At 47.6% G+C, this 19,648-nt stretch overlaps 1 protein-coding gene across 4 annotated transcripts in view; it reads right to left on the bottom strand.

Annotated features, from left to right (window-relative positions):
- Etv6 (ets variant 6) overlaps positions 1 to 19,381 on the bottom strand; it is a 234,459-nt gene extending 215,078 nt beyond the window's left edge. For 2 of the 4 annotated variants that reach the window (NM_001303102.1, NM_007961.4), the window contains exon 1: positions 18,943 to 19,381. Coding sequence is in view for 1 of the 4 variants with exons in the window: in NM_007961.4 (NP_031987.3) it covers positions 18,943 to 18,975 (33 nt within the window). In the remaining 3 variants the exon portion in view is untranslated. The remainder of the gene's footprint in view (positions 1 to 18,942) is intronic. The other 2 variants (XM_011241206.3, XM_011241207.3) reach the window with 2 other exon arrangements.
- Positions 19,382 to 19,648: the final 267 nt, after the last annotated feature.

Genomic DNA, 19,648 nt, shown 5'->3' with positions numbered 1-19,648 from the left:
TGATATCTAGTATAGAGGTGTGAATTCATGTGTGTGAGTAGGGTATGTTTGTATGTATGTATATATGTGTGTGGGTTTGTGGTGCATTTGTGTGTAGGATGTGTTTGTGATGTGTGTGTATGGTGTGTTTGCGGAGTGTGTATATGGTGTGTTTGTGGTGCATTTGTGTGTATGGTGTGTGTGTGTGTGTGTGTGTGTGTGATGTGTGTGTAGCATACCTGGTTATGCAATTGTGTAGTTATACCATAAGGGGTGGGTTCCTTCCTGATCTTAGATTCTGCCCTGAACCATGAGGCTTAAGTATCCTGCAACTTGCTGCAACGGAAAGACAAACTATCTTCTCAACACCAGCCAGAGAGCATAAAAAGAGGCAATCCGGAAAGACCCTTGGCACAGGCGCTGTCTTTGGTAACTGGTGCCATGCAGAAGACTTCTAGTCCTGGGGCTGAAGGAAGAAGAGAGAAGAAAGGCAATCAAGAGGCCTTTCACCACATCCTAAGTACAGAGTTAGCTCATGCTGGGGTCAGGAGACAGAAGAGTGGTCCTCCTGGAGCGGCACTGGACACTTGATATTCTCTTTGTATTCAGCAGCTAATTACAAACAGGGTCCACCCAAGCCAAAGAAAGAAAAAGAAAGGGGTTCTACCAAACAAATCAAATGTTACCTATCTTCTCATATGCAGAATATATATATATATATATATATATATATACATAACCATAAAACTTGATAACTAAAAAAAAAAAATTTTAAAGGCCCAGAACTCTCCTACATGGCAGATCAATTTTAAAGCAACGTTAAGAGAATCTGTATCAATTCCAGATATGGAGGTACAAAAGTTTGTTGCTAGAACTAATACTAGGTCCCATGTGCTGCGCCCTGGGTCTCACTGTTGCCTGACCACTGTGTCAGATGAGGGGAAAAGCAGCCTTCACTTCAGTGGAGTAAAGGCACTGAGCCAGGCTTCCAGTAACGCCTGCGACAAGAACCCTGACAGCACCACTCTGTCAAAGCATGAGGGATACCAAGACACTGCCTACCTGCCCTCAGGAGCCACTCTCTCTACCTTGGCAGCTTTCAAAGTGTGCACTTTCACACCTGCACCTGGGTCTAGAATTCTCTTCTCTCAGAGTGGCCAGACGGCACATTCTGCCAGCTGACTGGATGCACGAACCTCATCTGAATCCGTGTGAGAGAGACAAGGCAATCCAGACTCCCTGAGCAGACGACAGATGAAGAAAAGCAGTATGGGGACCTACTCACCTGCAGCCAAGGTGAGGTGAAGGGCAGCGGGGCCAGCAGGCGGCTGCAGTGTGAGTCTGGGAGAAAGTCCCTGGCAGGTGATCAGGAAAAACTGGCACGGTTTGAGCAGGAACTATACAAGGATCTGTGATGGGGTCTGGTTGGGTTCAAGAAGTTGGAACTTCTCCCACAGCTTAATGGTCTATTTCCCAGCTATCAGTCAATCAATGGCAACCAGGAATAAAAATAAAAAAAAAAAAGAGATGAGTTTTTCTGGGCTCGTGTGGAAGGTTCAGGGTCTCTTGGAACTGCTTCCACTTGGTCAAGTTCACTTGTATGAAATCCTACCGAGACAAGTAGCCCGCAGACATCAGAGAATCTGCTGTATGAGCAAACACCGTAGTGTTGCCCTTCGCAGACAGAAATGTTGAGGCTGCCTGTCACACCAAGGATAAGACAAGGACATTGTCCCAGTGTTGTGGAACCTGAGTCATTCTCACGGGTCTGTCCCGAGGCACTGCCATGAAACCAAGGGGGTGCCGAAGAACCACTCCTCTTGGCACCAATGCCAGCACTGAAGGAAACATGGGCTTTAGAGAAAGCTACGAAGAGCCCACCCTGGGGCAAGGACAGTGCCATACTCTTCTTCAAAAGGCAATCTCGAACTTCACAGAAACTTCACAGGTAATCGGTGCTGACCAACCAGTGAGGGAACAAGCTGGAGGAACAAGGTCGCAAGTTCGCCTGGGAGAGCCTCTCAGCCAGCCATAGATAGACTGCAGAGGATTATGAAAAAGAGCCCCTAGCTCTTTGTCCCAGACACAGTCCACCCATGCCACAGCAGAGAATCATGGGAGTACCAGCCAACTCATCTAGGGCATCCAGGCTACATCTGGTACAGGCAGCCTATGGAATCTTGAACTTTTTCTCAGGCTATGTTCCTCTCTAGAAGGTGGGCTCCAAGAGAGAGAAAGTATGAGTGGACAGAATTGTTTGTTGTGTATCCTGGGCCTGGACTGTGTTATGCTTGTCCTGTGGTCTTCCACAGGGCTTCAACAGGACGATTTCTATCTTCTATCGGCAAGGAGAATTTCCTCAGGACTTCAACAGTACAAAGACTTCATGTTTCACATCACGAAGTCAGTCCAGCATCCACTTAAGAGAAACTGAGTAAATACGAGCTGGTTTCAGAAATCTAATGCAAAACCATGGACATATGGCTGAGTTGCCAGAGTGCCTGCCTAGCACGCATAAAGCCCTGGGTTCAACCCCCAGCCTTCACAAACTGTGTAAGGTGGTTCCCACCTACAGACCTTGGCATGTAGAAACAAGAGAATCGTAAGTTCAAGGTCATCTCTAGTTTATGGTTAGTTTGAGGCCAGCCTGGGTTACGCGAGAGCCTACTTCCCCCGCATTTTCCCTAATGCTTTGGATTCAAGGTGCCTACCTCCCTTCTAGGCACCGTGTTAGAAACAGAAAATGTAAGAATGAGTCCATTAGATTCCTGCCCTGTCTGGGCTTTCAGACCATGGAGAAGAATAAGCCAGTCATCTATAACCGGATCATTGCCAATCACAAAAGGCAAGTTCAATGAGTTGTGGGAATGCCGTGTCTGGCAACCACAGAGAAAGCTTTGAAAAAATAGGCTTCGGATAACAAGAAGGCTGCCAGGAGAGAGAGGATCAGGGGACGATTCCAGGCATGAAAAGTTCAGCATATGGTCTGGGGCGAGTGCAGTACTGCCTGAGTGGGCCGTATTGTTGAAAGGGGAAGTGGAACACAGTATTAGAAAAGTAGAATGTCAAGTGCCTGGCTTGACAAAAGCAATGAGCTGCAAGGAGTCAGTGCAGAGCCAGAAACGGATCCCAGCACTGGTGAGATGGCTGCAGAAAAATCAGAGTATGGGGCCAGCTTTAGCTATGTAGTGAGTTTGAGGTCAAATGGGGGTGGAGTTGGGGTTAGAATAGGGCCACAAGAACTTCTCATTAAAAAAAAATAATAATAATAAGTTAGCCAGACGTCGGTGGCGCACGCCTTAATCCCAGCACTCGGAAGGCAGAGGCAGGCAGATTTCTCAGTTCAAGGCCAGCCTGATCTACAAAGTGAGTTCCAGGACAGCCAGGGCTGTCTGGGAAAAAAAAAAGTTACTCCTGGCTGGACTGAAGGGGGCCTGGGCTAGATAGTGTTATGCCAACTTGACACAAACTAAAGTCATCTGAGAAAAAGACCCTCAAGTAAGAAAGTGCCTCCATAAGATACAGAAAAGCCTGTAGGGCATTTTCTTAATTAGTCATTCAGGGGAGAGGACCCAGCCCAGTACGGCTGGTGCTCTCCACCCCTGCACTGGTGGTCCTGAGTTCTGTGAGAGAGCAGGCTAAGCAAACCGGTCGGCAGCACCCCTCCGTGGCCACTGCCTCAATCAACTCCTGCCTCCAACATTCCTGCCTGGTTTGAGTTCTGGTCCTGATCTCCACCCTTCAGGAACAGTGATGTGCAAGTATATCCAGAATAAAACATTCCCTCCCCAAGTTGACTTGGCCATTTTGTTTCATCACAGCAGTAGTGACCCTAAGACAGGGCCCAAGAGTGGAGACCAGGAGGAAAAGAAAGCAAGATGACTCGGAACCAGAAGCACGCCAGCAACATCGGAGCAGAGGAGACTGACCTGCGGTATAAACCACATGGAACTAGATTGTCCTGATGACCGGAAAGCATAGCACGCCAGCCATCTTAAAGTTACAGATCTAGGAACCTGACAAAGGGACAGTTCGACAAGACGGGGTGGCACAGACCCACAATCTCTGCACTTAACTTAGTAGGTGGAAGAAGGAAGATTAGGAGTCTGAGGACAGCCTAGGGCTACATACGTAGCAAGTTCAAAGCCAGCCTGTACTCATGGAGACCCAGTCTCAAAACAACCACTGCTACCACTCAGCAACAATGGATAGAGAAAGACAAGAGAAGACAAGACAAAGACAAAGACAAAAGAAGGGTCAGCATCCACTTTTGTGGCAGCGCTGACTTTACACTGAAGAGGTGACTGGCCAGACCATCATCCATCTACTATCCTCCTCTCCCCCGTGACTTAATGTCCCCAGTGATTTTTTTTTTCCAGCCCTCTCCTTATAACATGACTGGTTAGGAGATCCTTCTAAACAGAAACCTCTCCCAAGAAAAGCTGCCCCGTCCTCTGGCACTCATCCCGCTCACCAGCACCTCCTGGCAGGGGCTGGCTTACGTGGGAGAGGAAAATAAATAAATAAAAACAGTAATAATAAGGCACTGCCAGGGTAACAAGCTGATCCAGTCAGAGGATTAGAAGAGACACCTGTTTCCCAACACGGCAGCTGTTATCCCCGTACGAGAGAGAAGCCTCCTAGTAACAAGAAAAAGCTCTTCCACTGTAGACCCAACGGTGGCAGGCACCTTCGAAGACCTTACTCTCAGCTGAACACGAGGAAAGGTTCGAGGAAGAGTAGACACAGAATGGGAGCCCTGCCTGGCTGCTCTTGTGAATTCAAATGCTTGCTGGCTGAGGAGGAGGCAATGTGCCTTTTACCCGGGTATTCTACGGCACGGATCTTTAAAGCGGTTATTATACATGAAGGTGTTATAAAACATGCCGGAGCTTTTTGAAGTTCAGTTGGTTCATTCCCTGTCGCTGACCAAACACCTGTTCGTTTAAGCCAGCTTCTTAAAAGGCAGGACAGGATTCAGACACTGTCCAGTTTAGAAGGCAAATACTAACACAGAAGCAAATAACATTTTAAAATTATCTTCTCAGGCTGTTCACCACTGAGCATACACACACACACACACACACACACACACACACACACACACATTTATCAACATACAAACACCATAGGCAAACTATTTCATAGCTGCAATACGTACACATTACCTTTTCAGACTAGACCAGGAGATGTTCTTAGAGACAGCTTGTTAACAGCCCCTCAGCTTGCTGTTTAACAATCCGTTTATAGCCCATCACAAAGCCAACCCTCCGAGGAGATATATTTTACATCTATACGTAAGGTTTCTTTGCTACAACAAGGCTGGATTTTTGTGCAATCTTTTCCTCTCTATGCTGAAAAACAGACTACACTACGATTTCTCTAACTTGCGATTCTATGAACATTCAATACATGTACATATATGCAAACCGAGTCACAAGAATAGGCTCCTGTGGGGAGCGGGAGCAGAATGATGCCCAAGAAATCACAAGGCATACCATACCGTCCCGATGAAAGCTAAACACTGCGCAGGAAGGCACTGTGTCAGCTGGCCTCACCTTGTTCTCCCTAGAGCATGCTAATTCTAACCTCTAACGCTGGTTCTTTAACTTCGGTCTTCCATGGCTTCATCTGGAAACCTTTATCTGACCCAAAGAACCTGCTTTATAGATATGGGAGAGTGGAGAAATCTTCCAGGGTACTTTATGAGTTCATCAATGCTTACACGGGTGCAGACAAGGAATGAGCCTAAAATTGCACATCCCTCCCCCCCCCCAGCCCCGCCCCCACAAGCCTAGCATTTGTGCCCTGGGACAAACTAAGAGATGCGCTTTCACACAAGTCGTAAAAGAGAAGCAACAGCCCAAGCCTCGGTCACATGGGCTCACATTTGCCTCAGTCTTACCCAGCGAGGAGTAAGAACTTCCCCATCACCCTGTCAGCACTTGGCATCCCTGAGACATTAAAGGGCGTCTCCCTGGTCTGCTTCTCTGTTGCTGTGTTAAAACTAATCTGGGCAGCAATGATTTTGTTCCTGCTTCCATGTTCATCCTGAGGGGAACTCAGGGCAAGAACTCCAAACAGGAACCTGGAGTCAGCAACAGAAGCAGAAGCCATGGAGGAGAGCTGCCTGATGTCTTGCTCCCCAGGTCTTGCTCAGTTTGCTCTCTTACATAACCCAGGACTACCTGCCCAGGGGTGGTACCACCCACAGTGGCCTTGCCACAACCATTCATCAACAAAAATGCTCTACAGACATGCCCACAGGCCAGTCTGGAGGAGGGAATTCCTCAATCTACGTTCGCTCCTCCAAAACCGATTCTAGTTTGTGTCAAGCTGATGAAAATAACCAGGGAGGAGGGGGAGAGCCTACTAATGTGAAACACTAAGAAAAAAAATCACAGGCATCCGTTTGGGGACAAGAGCTATGGAACTGGATTCTGACACTCTCACAATGCCTGGGAATCTGTGTATGCGTGCATTTGCCCAAACCGGGTTCTGCAAACCATGCTAAATAAACATCCAAGAAACAGACCAGGGCTGGGAAGACCTGTGGGTAAGGGCACCTGCCATCAAGCCTGACTTCCTGAGGAACACATGTGGTCCCTGGGACCTGCATGGTGGAAGGAAAAGAACCAAGTCCTGAAAGCTGCCCTCTGACCTCCACACACATGCCTCAGCGTGTGTACACACAGAAGAAACACATCGAGATATAATTTTAATTTTTTTTTTAAAAAAGAAATAGGCTATGTATGAACTCACATTCACCTATAACCTAGATCTGAGCCAATGAGAGGCGAGAGGACTGTGCGCTCATCGCCCACAACTCCTCCATGGTAAGCCTTTTAAGACCACAGCTGAAATGAAAACACAGAGAGACCATCTTTCCCTTAAATCAGACTGCTTAACACGTTGGCTAACCACAAAAGCACACACAGGCATTCCCCTCAGAGAAACTCTGCCTGACCATTTTTACCAAGCTTCTCAAGACAGACAAGTTCTCAGAAGAGCTGGTGAATGCTCACAGGGACTTGCTCTACTGAGTTCGCCTCTCTGCGGCCTCTGCTAAAGCAAGGCCCTTCCCTAGACTGCAAGACTCTTCACTTTGCCTCCTTGTATTTTTTAAGGAGATTCTCTCCCCCTTCTCAGGCCTTGTCTCACACATCTACCCCCCACAGAACAAACTGTATTGTACCCCAAAGTGTGCTACTATTGATGCTAGTGCACCTCTGATTGATACTTATCTGAAAAATGCATCTCACTATATAGGCCTGGTTGGCCTGGAATTTACGATGTAGACACTGGCTTCTAACTCACCGAGATCCACCTGCCTCTGCCTCCCAAATCCTTTGGATTAAAGCTGTGTTCCAGTAAGCCGTCTGTGCTCTTTTTCTAAGGATAGGTCACTGTGATGGTTAGTCTTCACTATCAACTGGACATCCCTCTCTGGGGGTATAGTACACACATGAGAGTGCTTTCAGGGAAGTTTAAGAGAAGAGGGAACCCTGAATGTGGGTGACGCCATCTAAGTGGCTGGTGTCTCCGATTGAACCCAAGGAGAAAGCAGAGAAACCTGATCTCCAGTATTCGTCTCTCTGCTTCCTGACTCAGACAAAGACAGTACAGCCGCCTGCATTCCTGCCCCCCACCGTCATGGACTGACCCCTTAACATGAGCCAGAATAAAGCCTTCCTTCCTTGCTTTGTTTCACCAGGAAAGGTGAGAGTGTGTGGGAAGGGTCCATCAGCATGTGCTCTACTGGAGATACACTCCAATAACCTCTGCCCATTTCCCTGCCAGTCTGGGTGGGAGACAAGAGACACTGTGAGGGAACACTGAAAAAGCTCAAAGGCTCCTTCCTGATGAAGCCCATGGTGTTCAGAGAGCTGTCTGACCTACCAGCCAACTTCTGCCTGCAGACAGGTACACGCTCCACCTTCTTGTGAACAGCCCAGACCAGCCACACAGCATAGGGGGACTCAAGAAAGCAGAAGGTGAAGTTCAGAAAAGAAATGTCATTCTTGGAAAGAACACCTGAACTTTACCATCAATTCGGAATCTACTCTCCCTGAAGGATGAGAGTCAGTAGACTCCGGAAAGGACTGGATGCCATACAGGCAAACGAAGCTGGTCATTCTCAGAGATTTGAGGTGGACTCAGCCAAGTCAGGTCATTTGGGTCTTAAAAGTTGGAGAGAAGGGGACACTTACCCAGGCTGGGGAATTTGTCTAACTTACTAAGATTTAACCCCCAAATGACAGAGTCTTATTAAACAGACACTGGCCTGAAGCTCAGAGATCCACCTGCCTCTGCTTCCTAGATCCTGGGATTAAAGGTGTGTGCCACCACACTCTCTTTGCTGAATGGAACCAAGAGACAGAGAAAAAGGTGTCCTGTGACCCCTGACCTGATGTCCTCTCATCACCAGCCATTACATCAACGGGTAATTATAACCCATTAAGTCAGGAAGGCCTCAGATCTCAAGAGCTTATCAAAGTGCCAAGCAAGCAATTCATGACAGATCATTTCTAAATCCCCAAGACCTCATCAAAAGGAGACAGCAACTACAAAAAAATGCACCAGAAGTCCACTCCTTCTGAGTTCTCTTGTTTCCAAAACCAGCCAGAATGGCCCCAAGGCAGAAACACAGGATGAGGCCCAATGAAAACTCAAAAACTTGCTTCTGTCCCCAGGGTGCCTGTGATCACAAATCAAGGCATGAAAACTGTCAGCTGGAGCCCACGGTGTGCCTGCACATCCCCCAGCGTCTGACCTGTTGGACTGGGGAAGACAAAAGCTACAATAAGTAGCACGTAAAGATAATGTCTCATTCCCCGCCTGAGATCCTTAACAGGGTCAAGGACAGAGCCTAGCAAGCCCATCCCCCCTTTAGGAAGCTTCCACCGTGTTTTACCTTGTCCTACCCTTGAGAGATCTTTCCATGTATTAACCATCAGGCTTGAGATGATGCTAAGGATAAAGCTGATAAAGGGTTTTGTTGTTGTTGTTTTGTTTGTTTGTTTTGTTTTGTTTTGTTTTTTTCCGGAGGGGGACATGCTGGGTCAAATCCAGGGACACACAAACACAGAGAGAGCAAATACAGTACCTAAGTTGTCCCTTGACCTTAACCTTAATTATCACTGGGAACCCAAGGCCTACCTTCAGGCCACAGCTGCACTGAGGTGAGCCGTTGCCCCCCCCCCACCCCGTCTTTTTGTCCCTTCTTATCACAATGTCAGACCCTCAGTGGCCACATCTAGACTTACACTTTCACTAGGGAGCAAGGCAGACTTCTTTAGGGGAACGTGGCAACTTTACAGACAAACAAGATGCTCTTGGTTGGTATTTGGTTTTTTGGGGTTTTTTTTTTTTTGGTTTGGTTTGGTTTTTTTAATTACAACACTGATTTTTATCAGCAGCTCATCTCTTCCAGGAAATACTGAAGAGTCAGCTTCCTCACATGCAGGAGACATGCATGAAGCAGGGAACCACGGACTTAGCTCTACAGATAATTCTCACGAGTAATAACTGCAGGCTGCTACAGCCCACAGTAGACGGTAGGTACAGGGCAGCTGAGAAGAAACATCAAGTTCAACTGGTAGCTCCTGGGAGGACTGGGAAGGGACAACTAACCCTCGTTCTTCAACAGTCTGACAGTGTGTTCATTCTTTCATAGGGTGGGAAATGGATTCCTCAAAAAAAAAGGGTATATTCTTCAGTGGATCGGCCCCTGGTAAAGTACCCGTGGCTGCCTGACCCACACTCCTGTAAGCAGCCCTAATGAAACTCACTTGGTTTGGGGGGTGGGAAGATAATGAAAGCAAGAAAGGGAAGTAGTTGCAGAGAGACAGATGATGAGCAGAAGAAGATGGGGGGGGGCAGAGAAACTATGGAGAGGTACGGCCCAAAATACACTATGTATACGTATGGAAATGAAACCTACTGTGTATAATTACTGTGTGCTAACAGAAACAAGCAAACAATAAATAACATCTATTCAAGCTATTGTTTTAAAGGTCATTTTTGCCTGGGTAGAGCTTGCGCAAGGCCACCACTGTGAAAAGAGAGAACAAGTCATTTTCTAGTTAGTATTTCCTCTTCCCATGTAACACGTATATGGCAAGGAATATTCAGGACGGTATTTTAAGTCCACAGCAAATAACCACGACAAAAGGGAGGCACTTCTCTCCCTTCAGAGCCAGGAAAGCATAAAACTTCCCTCATGCCTCACGGTAACAAACTCTCCCCTTCTCAGTCTCCTCTGTATAATTAGGATTCCACGGAGGCCCATCGACTCCCAACTCATGAAGCTGAAACTCCACCACCCCACCACACACAGTGTCTGCTCTGTGCTCAGACAGACATGGGATTGCCCGGGAAACAAAAGCCGATTAAAGAACCGATGTCTTTCAAGTATCTCCCCGGTCGCGAGTAACAAGCAACACTCGAACCCGTTCCGATCGCTGAGCAGAGTAATAACTCCAGTCAAGACACCCCATTTCCCCCCATTCTCCTTCACCTCTGCTAACTTACTCAGAACTACACAACTAGCTATCTCCCTCAAAACTCAAATACAAACGGCATTTGGTACTGTCACGTAACTGCAGTCAGCTCATCTCTTCTGTTGTCAAGCCTTGTGTGCTCAATTAAAGGTTTTTTGTTTTATTTTGTTTTGTTTTGTTTTGTTTTGTTTTGTTTTAAAAAAGCTTTTCTGAGCAATGACTGAGTGTCGCCGGTGCAGTGGGTTGGTGGCAAGAGCAGCACACTGGGAGTCATCCAACAAGCGGCCTGGATCTCGGTTCAGGCAGCACTACCAATCCCACAGCGTCCTGAACATCTCTGGAACCTGGATTCTCAACTGTGAAAATGTGGGTACTGAAACTATAAGCCCCTTCTAGATTCACATGTTGTGGGAGACATAAGCCTTACTGTCCTCGGCCAACAACTGTAAGGAGCACGCAGTTCTATTACCACCACAGTCAGATGAGTTAATAAGATCACCATCAAGTAATGTGAACAAGTATAGGTCAGGACCAAGTTCCACAGGTCTGTGCACTACAATGTCCGGGCCCCTCCTTGGGGGCAATCGACACTAAACAGAGCCCTTTTCTCAACAACTGGCAATGCCCTTAAGAAAAGAGACGTACACAGGGAAGAATCAAGAGAAAAAAAATAAAAGCCAGAATAAAATTCAAAGCTAAAGCTAAATTCAGAGGCAAAGGGGAGGATTCAGTGTCATCTCCCTGAACACATTTGCTGACAGAACTCACACCAGCCCAGCAGGGCAACGTGTCCTTTTTGGGTCATTCAGGAAATGAGGTCGTTTCCCTATGTCTGACTCCCACATCCAAAGAGAAAATCCCCCGACAGAGGACATAAATCCTCAGGAGCCCGCTCTTTCACATCTTCCTTTGGGAGGGCTCTCATAAATCATCCGGCCAGACACAGGAAGCTTGGCCTTTTAAAAATCAACATTGCTTTTATGCCAACCTTTTTCACTCGGATATCTTTCCAAAATGTATTTTATCCTCTCTTCACTTCTTAAACCGAGTAACTTAACTTGGAAGTCATAGCCAGTACTATCACCTGCCGATCTGTGGTGCCACACAGGCAGGGGGCAGTGGCGGGGGCTGGGGGTGGGATATGACTTATAATGGGGACACAGTGCTGTCTGAATTCTTGTTTGATTTTTTTTTTTATGGCTGCTGAAAGTACCTAAAACAGACCACAACACAGGATCCTGACTGTGGCTTGCCTACAGTTGGCAATGGGATTTGGGTAAGCTGCGAGCCTCAGTTTCTCCACTGCCTCGTGAGACTTCTGGGTCATTCGCCCTTAATGTCCTTGAATCACCTGCACTGAGTCACCTCACACTGTGTGTCCCCCTTCTCTGGTGCTCCAGCAGGACCATAGTTCTGCTAAGTCTCAGCTGAGGGACCTATGCACTTTTCCTCCTCTACTTGTTAAAGCTGTTTGGATACAAAAATTTGAATACAGTGATACCCAAGGGGGGGGCTCCCCCTTCTCAAAGGAGAAGAAGAGGGAAGAATGGGGGGAGGATCTGTGTTACTGGGTGCTGAGAGGAGAAGGGGGGCTGATATTGAGATGTAAAGTGATAAATATTAAAAAAAAACAATTGAATACAGAAATAGCTCAAAAGTAGAGATCTCGTTTAGCCTATATGAGATCCCGTGTTCAACAGCCAATGCCAGGTTTGTGGGTGGAGAGGGTTACCTAAGAAACAAACAGACAAACAAAAAAACCCAGAAATTTACGAAGTCAGATGGCCGAATGTCTCTCTTCAAGTAAATTAGAAAGAACATGGCCGGGATGGGTGGGCTCATACAAGAGAAAAGCAGGGAAAAAAAACTATTCCTTGGGTAATAAGGTTCCCCTAAATATGTGAAAATAAATATTATTCCTTGGGTAGTGATGGAAAATCATGGAATATCTGTATATATTTCAAATGGATTCCCGGCCTTTGGTGTTCATGATTTATTAAAGGGACACTTTATGGGGGGAGGGGGAGACACTCATGGATTGGGTCAAAAGCTTTTAATAATAATAATAAGGTCATACAGAGGAAAAGATGGAGTATTGCCAGTCTAGAGGGTGCCTGGCCCTGAGACTGGGCAGGGTGAGGACTCAACCTCAGATATCCAACCACCTAATGAAGCAGCTATCAACTAAGAAAAAGCAGGATGGGGAAAAAAGGTTTGTGAGTAAAAACGTGTGGGGGTCAAAGATGGAGCCACAGAAGATAGCACGTCACTAGAGAGCGGCAGAGGCTGCTTGTCAAAACGGATCCTGAGCATTCATGCAGAGGTCACTGGCTAGGAGGGAGCATCTGACCACTTTTAATGGGAATGAAGAGCGACCCGCCTTCGGTGGTAACAAGAAGAGGGAACACATGACCTCTGCTGGCTCCATCTCTGCCTCTCGCCTTTGCTACGGTGATGAACCATCAGCCCATCACTCTGAGTTTCCTAATTTGCTTCCTGAGGACGGTTATAGCTCGCAACAGTCACTGGCAACTGCAGACCCGTGATCTGGTGTCTCAGCCTTGTACTGCCACGAGGCATACAAGCCTAGAGATCAGAGGCAGACCATCACCTAACCTCAGTTTCTAGGTCTGTACAATCGGGAGGAAAACTGCCTCCAGGAAAGACCGTGAAGAGGGAATGAGGTCATTAAGCTTAACACATCAGGACAACTCTCAACAGGATGCAACCAGCCAGCCACGGTGGGGATGGTGACGGATGCCTCCCGGCAGAGAGGAGGAGGAAGAAGGAAGGGGAGAAATCCCTACAGAGCTGTACACCTGAGCTGGCTGTCTTAGGAGAGATGACCACTGAAACAGCAGCGCAACACTTCTAATTACATGGGATTTATAAAGTTCCCAAATTTTTTTTTTGCAAAGGTTCTGCGGTTTTCATAAGCACAGGCCACAGGACTCCATGCAGTTGGCTCAATCAACATGGGGTGCCCCTACTTAACACAGTAAGGCCTTCTTCCTTATGCCAAAAGGACTGCAGATCCCTGGGACCAGACCAGGCTGTACTGCATATTTTCACTGTCAAAGATGAAAGGGTTACCCAGAGAATTAACAGGGCAAATGATAGATTTGTGGTAATATTTCAACACCAAAGGATCAGCCAGTTTCAAGCACACGGCTGTACTCATTCCTACGCAATGGATGGTATGGAACGCAAGTCACTCTTGCCGACTCATGGGGGCTCATTCTGAGATGTCCCAATAAGTGCTATTTTATTAGTCTGGTTCCCGAATGTACAGAAAAATCAATAAAATGCGTTTGCTTTTTAATAGACTGTAATTCTAACTTCTCCCCTAATTTAGTCTAGCCTTTCTCTCGCCCAAATACTAGGTTTGGCAACGAACCATCCTTAAGCTAGGCTCCGGTTGGCGTGGGAACACTGGAGAAAATTCACACTCTATTCAATAAGTGCACAGATATATTGCATCCTCGAGTCTATTGGAACATTACAGCAATGACGGGCTCTGCCTGAGACCAAGTCGTGGTGTTGTTTTTCTAAAGTGGTATTCACAGAAAAAAAAACATGTCCCACCTTATGCCCCACACTCTAAGGGTCTTCCTGTGGTATAGGCTCCCCCACCTGGGGGAACCACAGCAAAGGCCAACCTGATGAAATTGGATCAACAAGTAACATCCAGCCACCCCTCCCTTCCCCCTCCCCATATGTTGTGTGTTTGAGAGCATGTCTTAGTTCTGTGTTTGCTGCTCACAGCTAAGGTATTACCCACCCACAGCTACCCACATCCCCACTTTACCTACCCTTCCCATTGGCACTCCAGAATCAGCTTTCAGTATCCTTAAAGAGCGTGCTTACTACACATAAATAAAAGTCCGCCTGGCTCTGGGTGAAGCAGCCTGTGGCTCTCACCCATAGATTTATCAAGAGGTGACATGACAGCAGGTGGTATTGCGTTCAGCTAACAGTGGAACTGCCAGGCTCTCACATGCCACCATACCAGGTATCTGTGGTCCAGCAGGCCCTTCTTCCCTCATCCCTCCCTCCTACCACTTCCTCCCCTCACACCTGACTAGACCCTTGCAGCCCACTGTTCCCACACACCTCATCTTCCATAGCACATAGCTCTGTGCCCTCGGACCAGCTGGCTTGTGATTAAAATGGACCACACTAGGAAGTGCCAGAGAGCAGAGCCTATTGTATCAGATTTCCCTGGCCTTTTATAGACACACCATGAACCTTGAGAATGTTGATGTGGTGGCCTGAGACCGAGTTCTCAATGCTGACTTAATTCTAAATATCTAAAAAGTTCCCAGATGCTTCTGTCAGAGAAATGCAGAGCCCTACAAGCTGAGTCTTGCCAGTCAGTGGTGGCACGTGCCTTTAATCCCAGCACTTGGGAGGCAGAGGCAGGTGGATTTCTGAGTTCGAGGCTAGCCTGGTCTACAAAGTGAGTTCCAGGACAGCCAGGGCTACACAGAGAAACCCACTCTCACCTCAATTCCTATTCTTTTCTTTCTTTTTTTTTTTTTTTTTTTTTTTTTTTTTTTTGCCTAGACACAGAAGCTGTTTCTGAGATTATGGAAATCATCATACTATTAGTCGTATACATCAACATCCTTTTACTTATTGGACAGACAACAGGCAGAGTTCTGGAGCTTTTAGAGGCAGTAGGGAAACCTTATTAAATGAGGTGATACATGGGCAGAGAAGAAGGTGCACCCACCTCCTCTGTACCTCACTTGGAGTCAGCAAACATGACAGAAATGTTTCTGCACCAGATGCCAGGTAAGAAGCTACGGCACCAAGATCGCCCGCCCTCGCTAGCCCGAAGGAATATGAGGCATCCAGAAGTCTCCAGAAAACATTTTTTTTTAATGAGAATTTCATCCTATTATAAATGTGAGCTGATAAGGCAAACAGGAAAAGAATGGCCAGGGACATCGTACCACTAGCTTTTGCGTGCCGGATCACATCAGCCAATAGAAGGTCTGTCTGTGCCAAGCCTTGCAAAAGGCCTGTGTCCGCTGGGCCACAACCACTTTCCGCTGTAACTTGGCTGGATTTAAAACTGCACAGGTTACTTGAAGGTGAAGGCTGACAGTGGAAAAGCCAACCTATTTGCCTTTGTCCTGTGACAAGACCGATCTTCTGGGGGAAAACACAAGACAAAACAATACCTGACCTCTTATAGAGAGATGGTCAACCAGCCCCAACCGGCGAGGAATAGAGAGAAGAATGCCACAGCACTGGCAGAAGGGCTACTACGGACAACTAACAAGGCTCCATGTCACTCTGGGTGACCCCAGCCTAGCAGGGAGAGCTTCTCTTTTACAAGAGTGTCAAACAAGGCTCTTCCCTGCTCTCCTGTCAGACACCTTACAATCAAATGGTCTTTAGAGGTGTCACTGATTGACCAATTCAGAAACTTTCACCTTGGAAACTCCACCCCGGTCTGACTCTGGTCTTTTCCTTAACAGAACAGACAAGGGCTCAAAAGTAAACAAAGTACTACCCCGCCCCCCATGGCTGCCTCTGGCCAGGCTCCTGTGGCCTCCACCTCACCAGTGGCTGAGGAATTTACTGCCGCTGACCAGCTGTTTGTGCTGCAGGAGAGCAGATAGGGAGGAGTGAGAGAAATCTCTCCTCAAAGGCGGCCTTCGTGCCTTTAGTACAACATAGCATCCGCTCCTCCTTCAAAGACTCACTCGCATCCTTCACCCCAAGAAAAAGTTTATCACCTACTGGACTCAAGTGCTGTCCCTAGAAGCAAGCAACTTGCTTGGGACTTGCTAGTAAACATCTTTTTTTTTCTCCTCTGTTTCTGTTTCTGTCTCTGTCTCTGTCTCTGTCTCTGTCTCTCCCTCCCTTTCGCCATCACAGTGCCACATCCCAAGGACTAAATGAAGCACACATCACTCACTGAAGCATTTTCAGATGATCTGAACTAATCCTGGTTCTTCTTGATCTCCACAGTTTATTATGGAACAGGATAAACGCAAGCAGCTCCATGGTGAGAATTTTCATGCACACACAGACCTAAAAACACCAATGGCCTAGGCACACATTCACAGATTGTCTCCACAGATAACAATCCAAAAAAACAACAACAACAAAAAAATGTTACTCGAATAGGTGGCGGAGAATACATTTGGAAGACACATGTAAAAATAAAAGACATTGATAAAATAAAAAATAAAGGAGGTACCCAGAAAGCCGGGAAGGGCTGGGTTACAGCTAGCCCGTATAATAAACAGTTCTGTGTTCCATCCCCAGAACCAAAGTTTAAAAAAATAAAATAAAATAAACAACCTAAGACAACAAGGAAAAAAATTGACATTGCGCGGAGTGCACACCACTTCCCTATCACACTTGAGGATGTGTTCCGATGGGGGCTTGGTTTCTCACATGTGTTAGCTCTTCTTTCCATTGGGATGCAGTGAAACAAGCGGTTCAACAGAGGCGCACTCCCTGATCCCAGCATCAACCGTGAGCCCATCAGGGCAGCAGGAATGCAGTCGGTTTAGAAGAGGTGGGAGAAGTCACGGGGTAGACCACCACTGTGACCCCACTGTGCCGTTTTTTTTTTTTTTTTCAACTGGAAGCTGTTGCTCTACCACTGGTCCAGATTTGTCTGCTGTCAGGTTTACTGCCATGGAGCCAAATACAGTTCACCATTCTAATACCCTATTATTCAGTTGCCTCTGTTTTTGTTATGAAGTGTGAAGTAAATCAGATTATCTATAGGACAAGACTTTTTTCCCCCTGAACTCGATGAAGAATCTAATTTATATTGCAAAGGAAAAAGTATCTCAGTATCCTAAATTCTTCAGGGAAGCACTCCCCGCTGCTCCAAAGCCTACCCCAGATATTCACCAACACAAAAGACCAAAAAGTTCTTCTGGGCTCTCCTGTGAGGCACAAAACAGAGACACCAATGCACCTTCGAAGTCCTCGGCAGCCTGACTTCGAACCCATGACCGTCATTCCTGATAAGAAACACCAAGGTCTGATTCTAATTATGAAAAACTAGTTAAGGCAGTGACAAAATACCTTTCCCTCCCATAGATCCTAGATGAACCGCTGTCACCGCCCCAGAGAAGAAAACAGGCTAGTTGCCCATTGTTTCCCCAACATCCATGCAAGGGGCACATATTAAATAGGCCAAACCATTAGAAAACTTGAGAAACTTCAGCCCTGCCCATTGAGCAGAACAGCTTGCCTCCTGGTGACTGGCAGAACCTTGAAATAAACGCAGCATGGGAAAAATAACTGAGGTAGACAGTCAAACCATCCTGCCTCCCAATGGTGGCAAACTTCACAACAACTTTTTAAAAGCAACTAACTACAGCACCTCAGCCTATATAGACAGACTGTGTATATACATGCACATGCGACTACCTGGAGGCAAAGGCTGTTTGCAAATATCCCTCTTGAACTTAGAGCAGGTCAGGGAGCTCCAAGACTGCAGCTTTTCCACACCAGCTTGGACTGTCAGAGAAGGTCATTTTGCTTAGCTACTTCTTTTCCACCCTTCATCACAGGAGTTTTCTACTTTCAGATTGCTCAACTTTCATATGCACTAGCGTAAAACAACTATTCAGCAACTTTATTCACCTTGGTTTAATTTTTTTTTTCATTGTGCAATGCCCAGGAAAAGCTGACACCAAGACTGTCTTAGGACTTGCAATCACAATCAGAAGAGAAGAGAGGGTAAAATTCTTGTGTGATAGAACGGGGGGGGGGGGGGGAGGAGGGGCGTAAAGAGAGAGAGAGAGAGAGAGAGAGAGAGAGAGAGAGAGAGCATCCTAGTGGAGCCCCTAGAACTTTTTCCCTAGAGACCACCCCTTGGGAACAAAAGTTACAATTCAGTCTCACGTTATGCGTAGGAATAAAGAGAAAGGGTTTTTCTTTTTCCTTTCTTATTTTTAAGCGCACTAATTACGGAGGTGCTCTACAGATCTGAAGACAACCCGGGTTCCTCCTACCAATTGAGAGCGGCATTACATTGTCAAAAAGAAAGGGAGTGGGGCTCTCTTTCTCTCTTGTCCTCTTGGGCTATTACCTTCCCCCTACCTTCCCTATTCCCTTCCCTCTCTCTCCACGTGTTCATGGCCTGCCTCTACTTCTCTACTCTCTCCCTCTCTCTGCTTTTTTCTGCCACAACTACCCTCTTGACTCCCCTCCCCTTGCCCTAAATAAACTCTATTCTATACTATTAAAAAAAGGAAAGAAAGAAAGGGAGTGGGGGGGGGAGGCAGGAGCCCAAGAGGATCTCGGCGGAGAGGGGTGCAGCAAGGTTACACTAAAGGGTACAGCGCGGCCGCGAGCTGCATCTCCTTTTCCCTCGCGCCCCAAATAATTCCCCGCCAGCCTAGCAACTGCACCAGCAGCCCCGGGGTAAGGGGGTTCCGATCGCCCAGCGGAGGAAGGAGGGGAATCCGATCGTTACCTTAATGCTAGACTGAGCAGGAGTCTCAGACATGTCTCACAGCGAAAGGGATCAGGAAGTTCTCAGTTTTTTTCCACTTTCCTTTCCTCTCCCCAACCCAGAAACGCTCGGCGGGGCAGCGGGATGCGGTCGTTTAAGAAGTTTCTTGCAGCATCGCTGGCGGCGGCCGCCCGAGGGGGAGGGGGGGCTCTTCTCAACGCGCGGATTGGGCGCGAGGTGCGGGGGCGTAGGAGCCGGCGAGCACGGCGTGGGGTGTGCGGGTCGCGGCGCGGCGACCCGGGCGCAGCAGGCCGGCCTGGCGTGTCTCCTCCCACCCGCGGCCGGCGCGCCCGCCCTCCCGCGGCGCTCGCTCGCTCGCTCTCTCGCTCCCTCGCTCCCTCCCTCCCTCTCTCTTTCTCGAATGTTTTCCTTCCTGGAAGAGAGAAACTGAAAGGCAGAACTGAGAAAGCTCTCTGCTCATTGATCTTGAGAGTTTCAGGGCAGAAACTGACGTGAATTCCCAGCACCCGGCTCTGCCTCTTAAAGGAGCCACCAGGAAATAAAAGCTCGGGTTACCGCGGGCCGCGGAGAAATCAAAAGGCGTGCGGGGGAGGGGCGCGGGATGCCCACTGGGCCGCCCCGAGGCGGAGGACGCCTTTGGGGAACCTTGCAGCGTGGCCCAAGGACCAGCAAGCCTGGTTCATCTCTCTCCCGACTCCCCTGGCTG

This window comes from Mus musculus, chromosome 6 (genome assembly GCF_000001635.26).
Source record: "Mus musculus strain C57BL/6J chromosome 6, GRCm38.p6 C57BL/6J".
In the NCBI taxonomy this organism is placed as follows: domain Eukaryota; kingdom Metazoa; phylum Chordata; class Mammalia; order Rodentia; family Muridae; genus Mus; species Mus musculus.
Note: the sequence above shows the minus strand (reverse complement) of the source record. Positions and strands in the feature narration are given on the sequence as shown.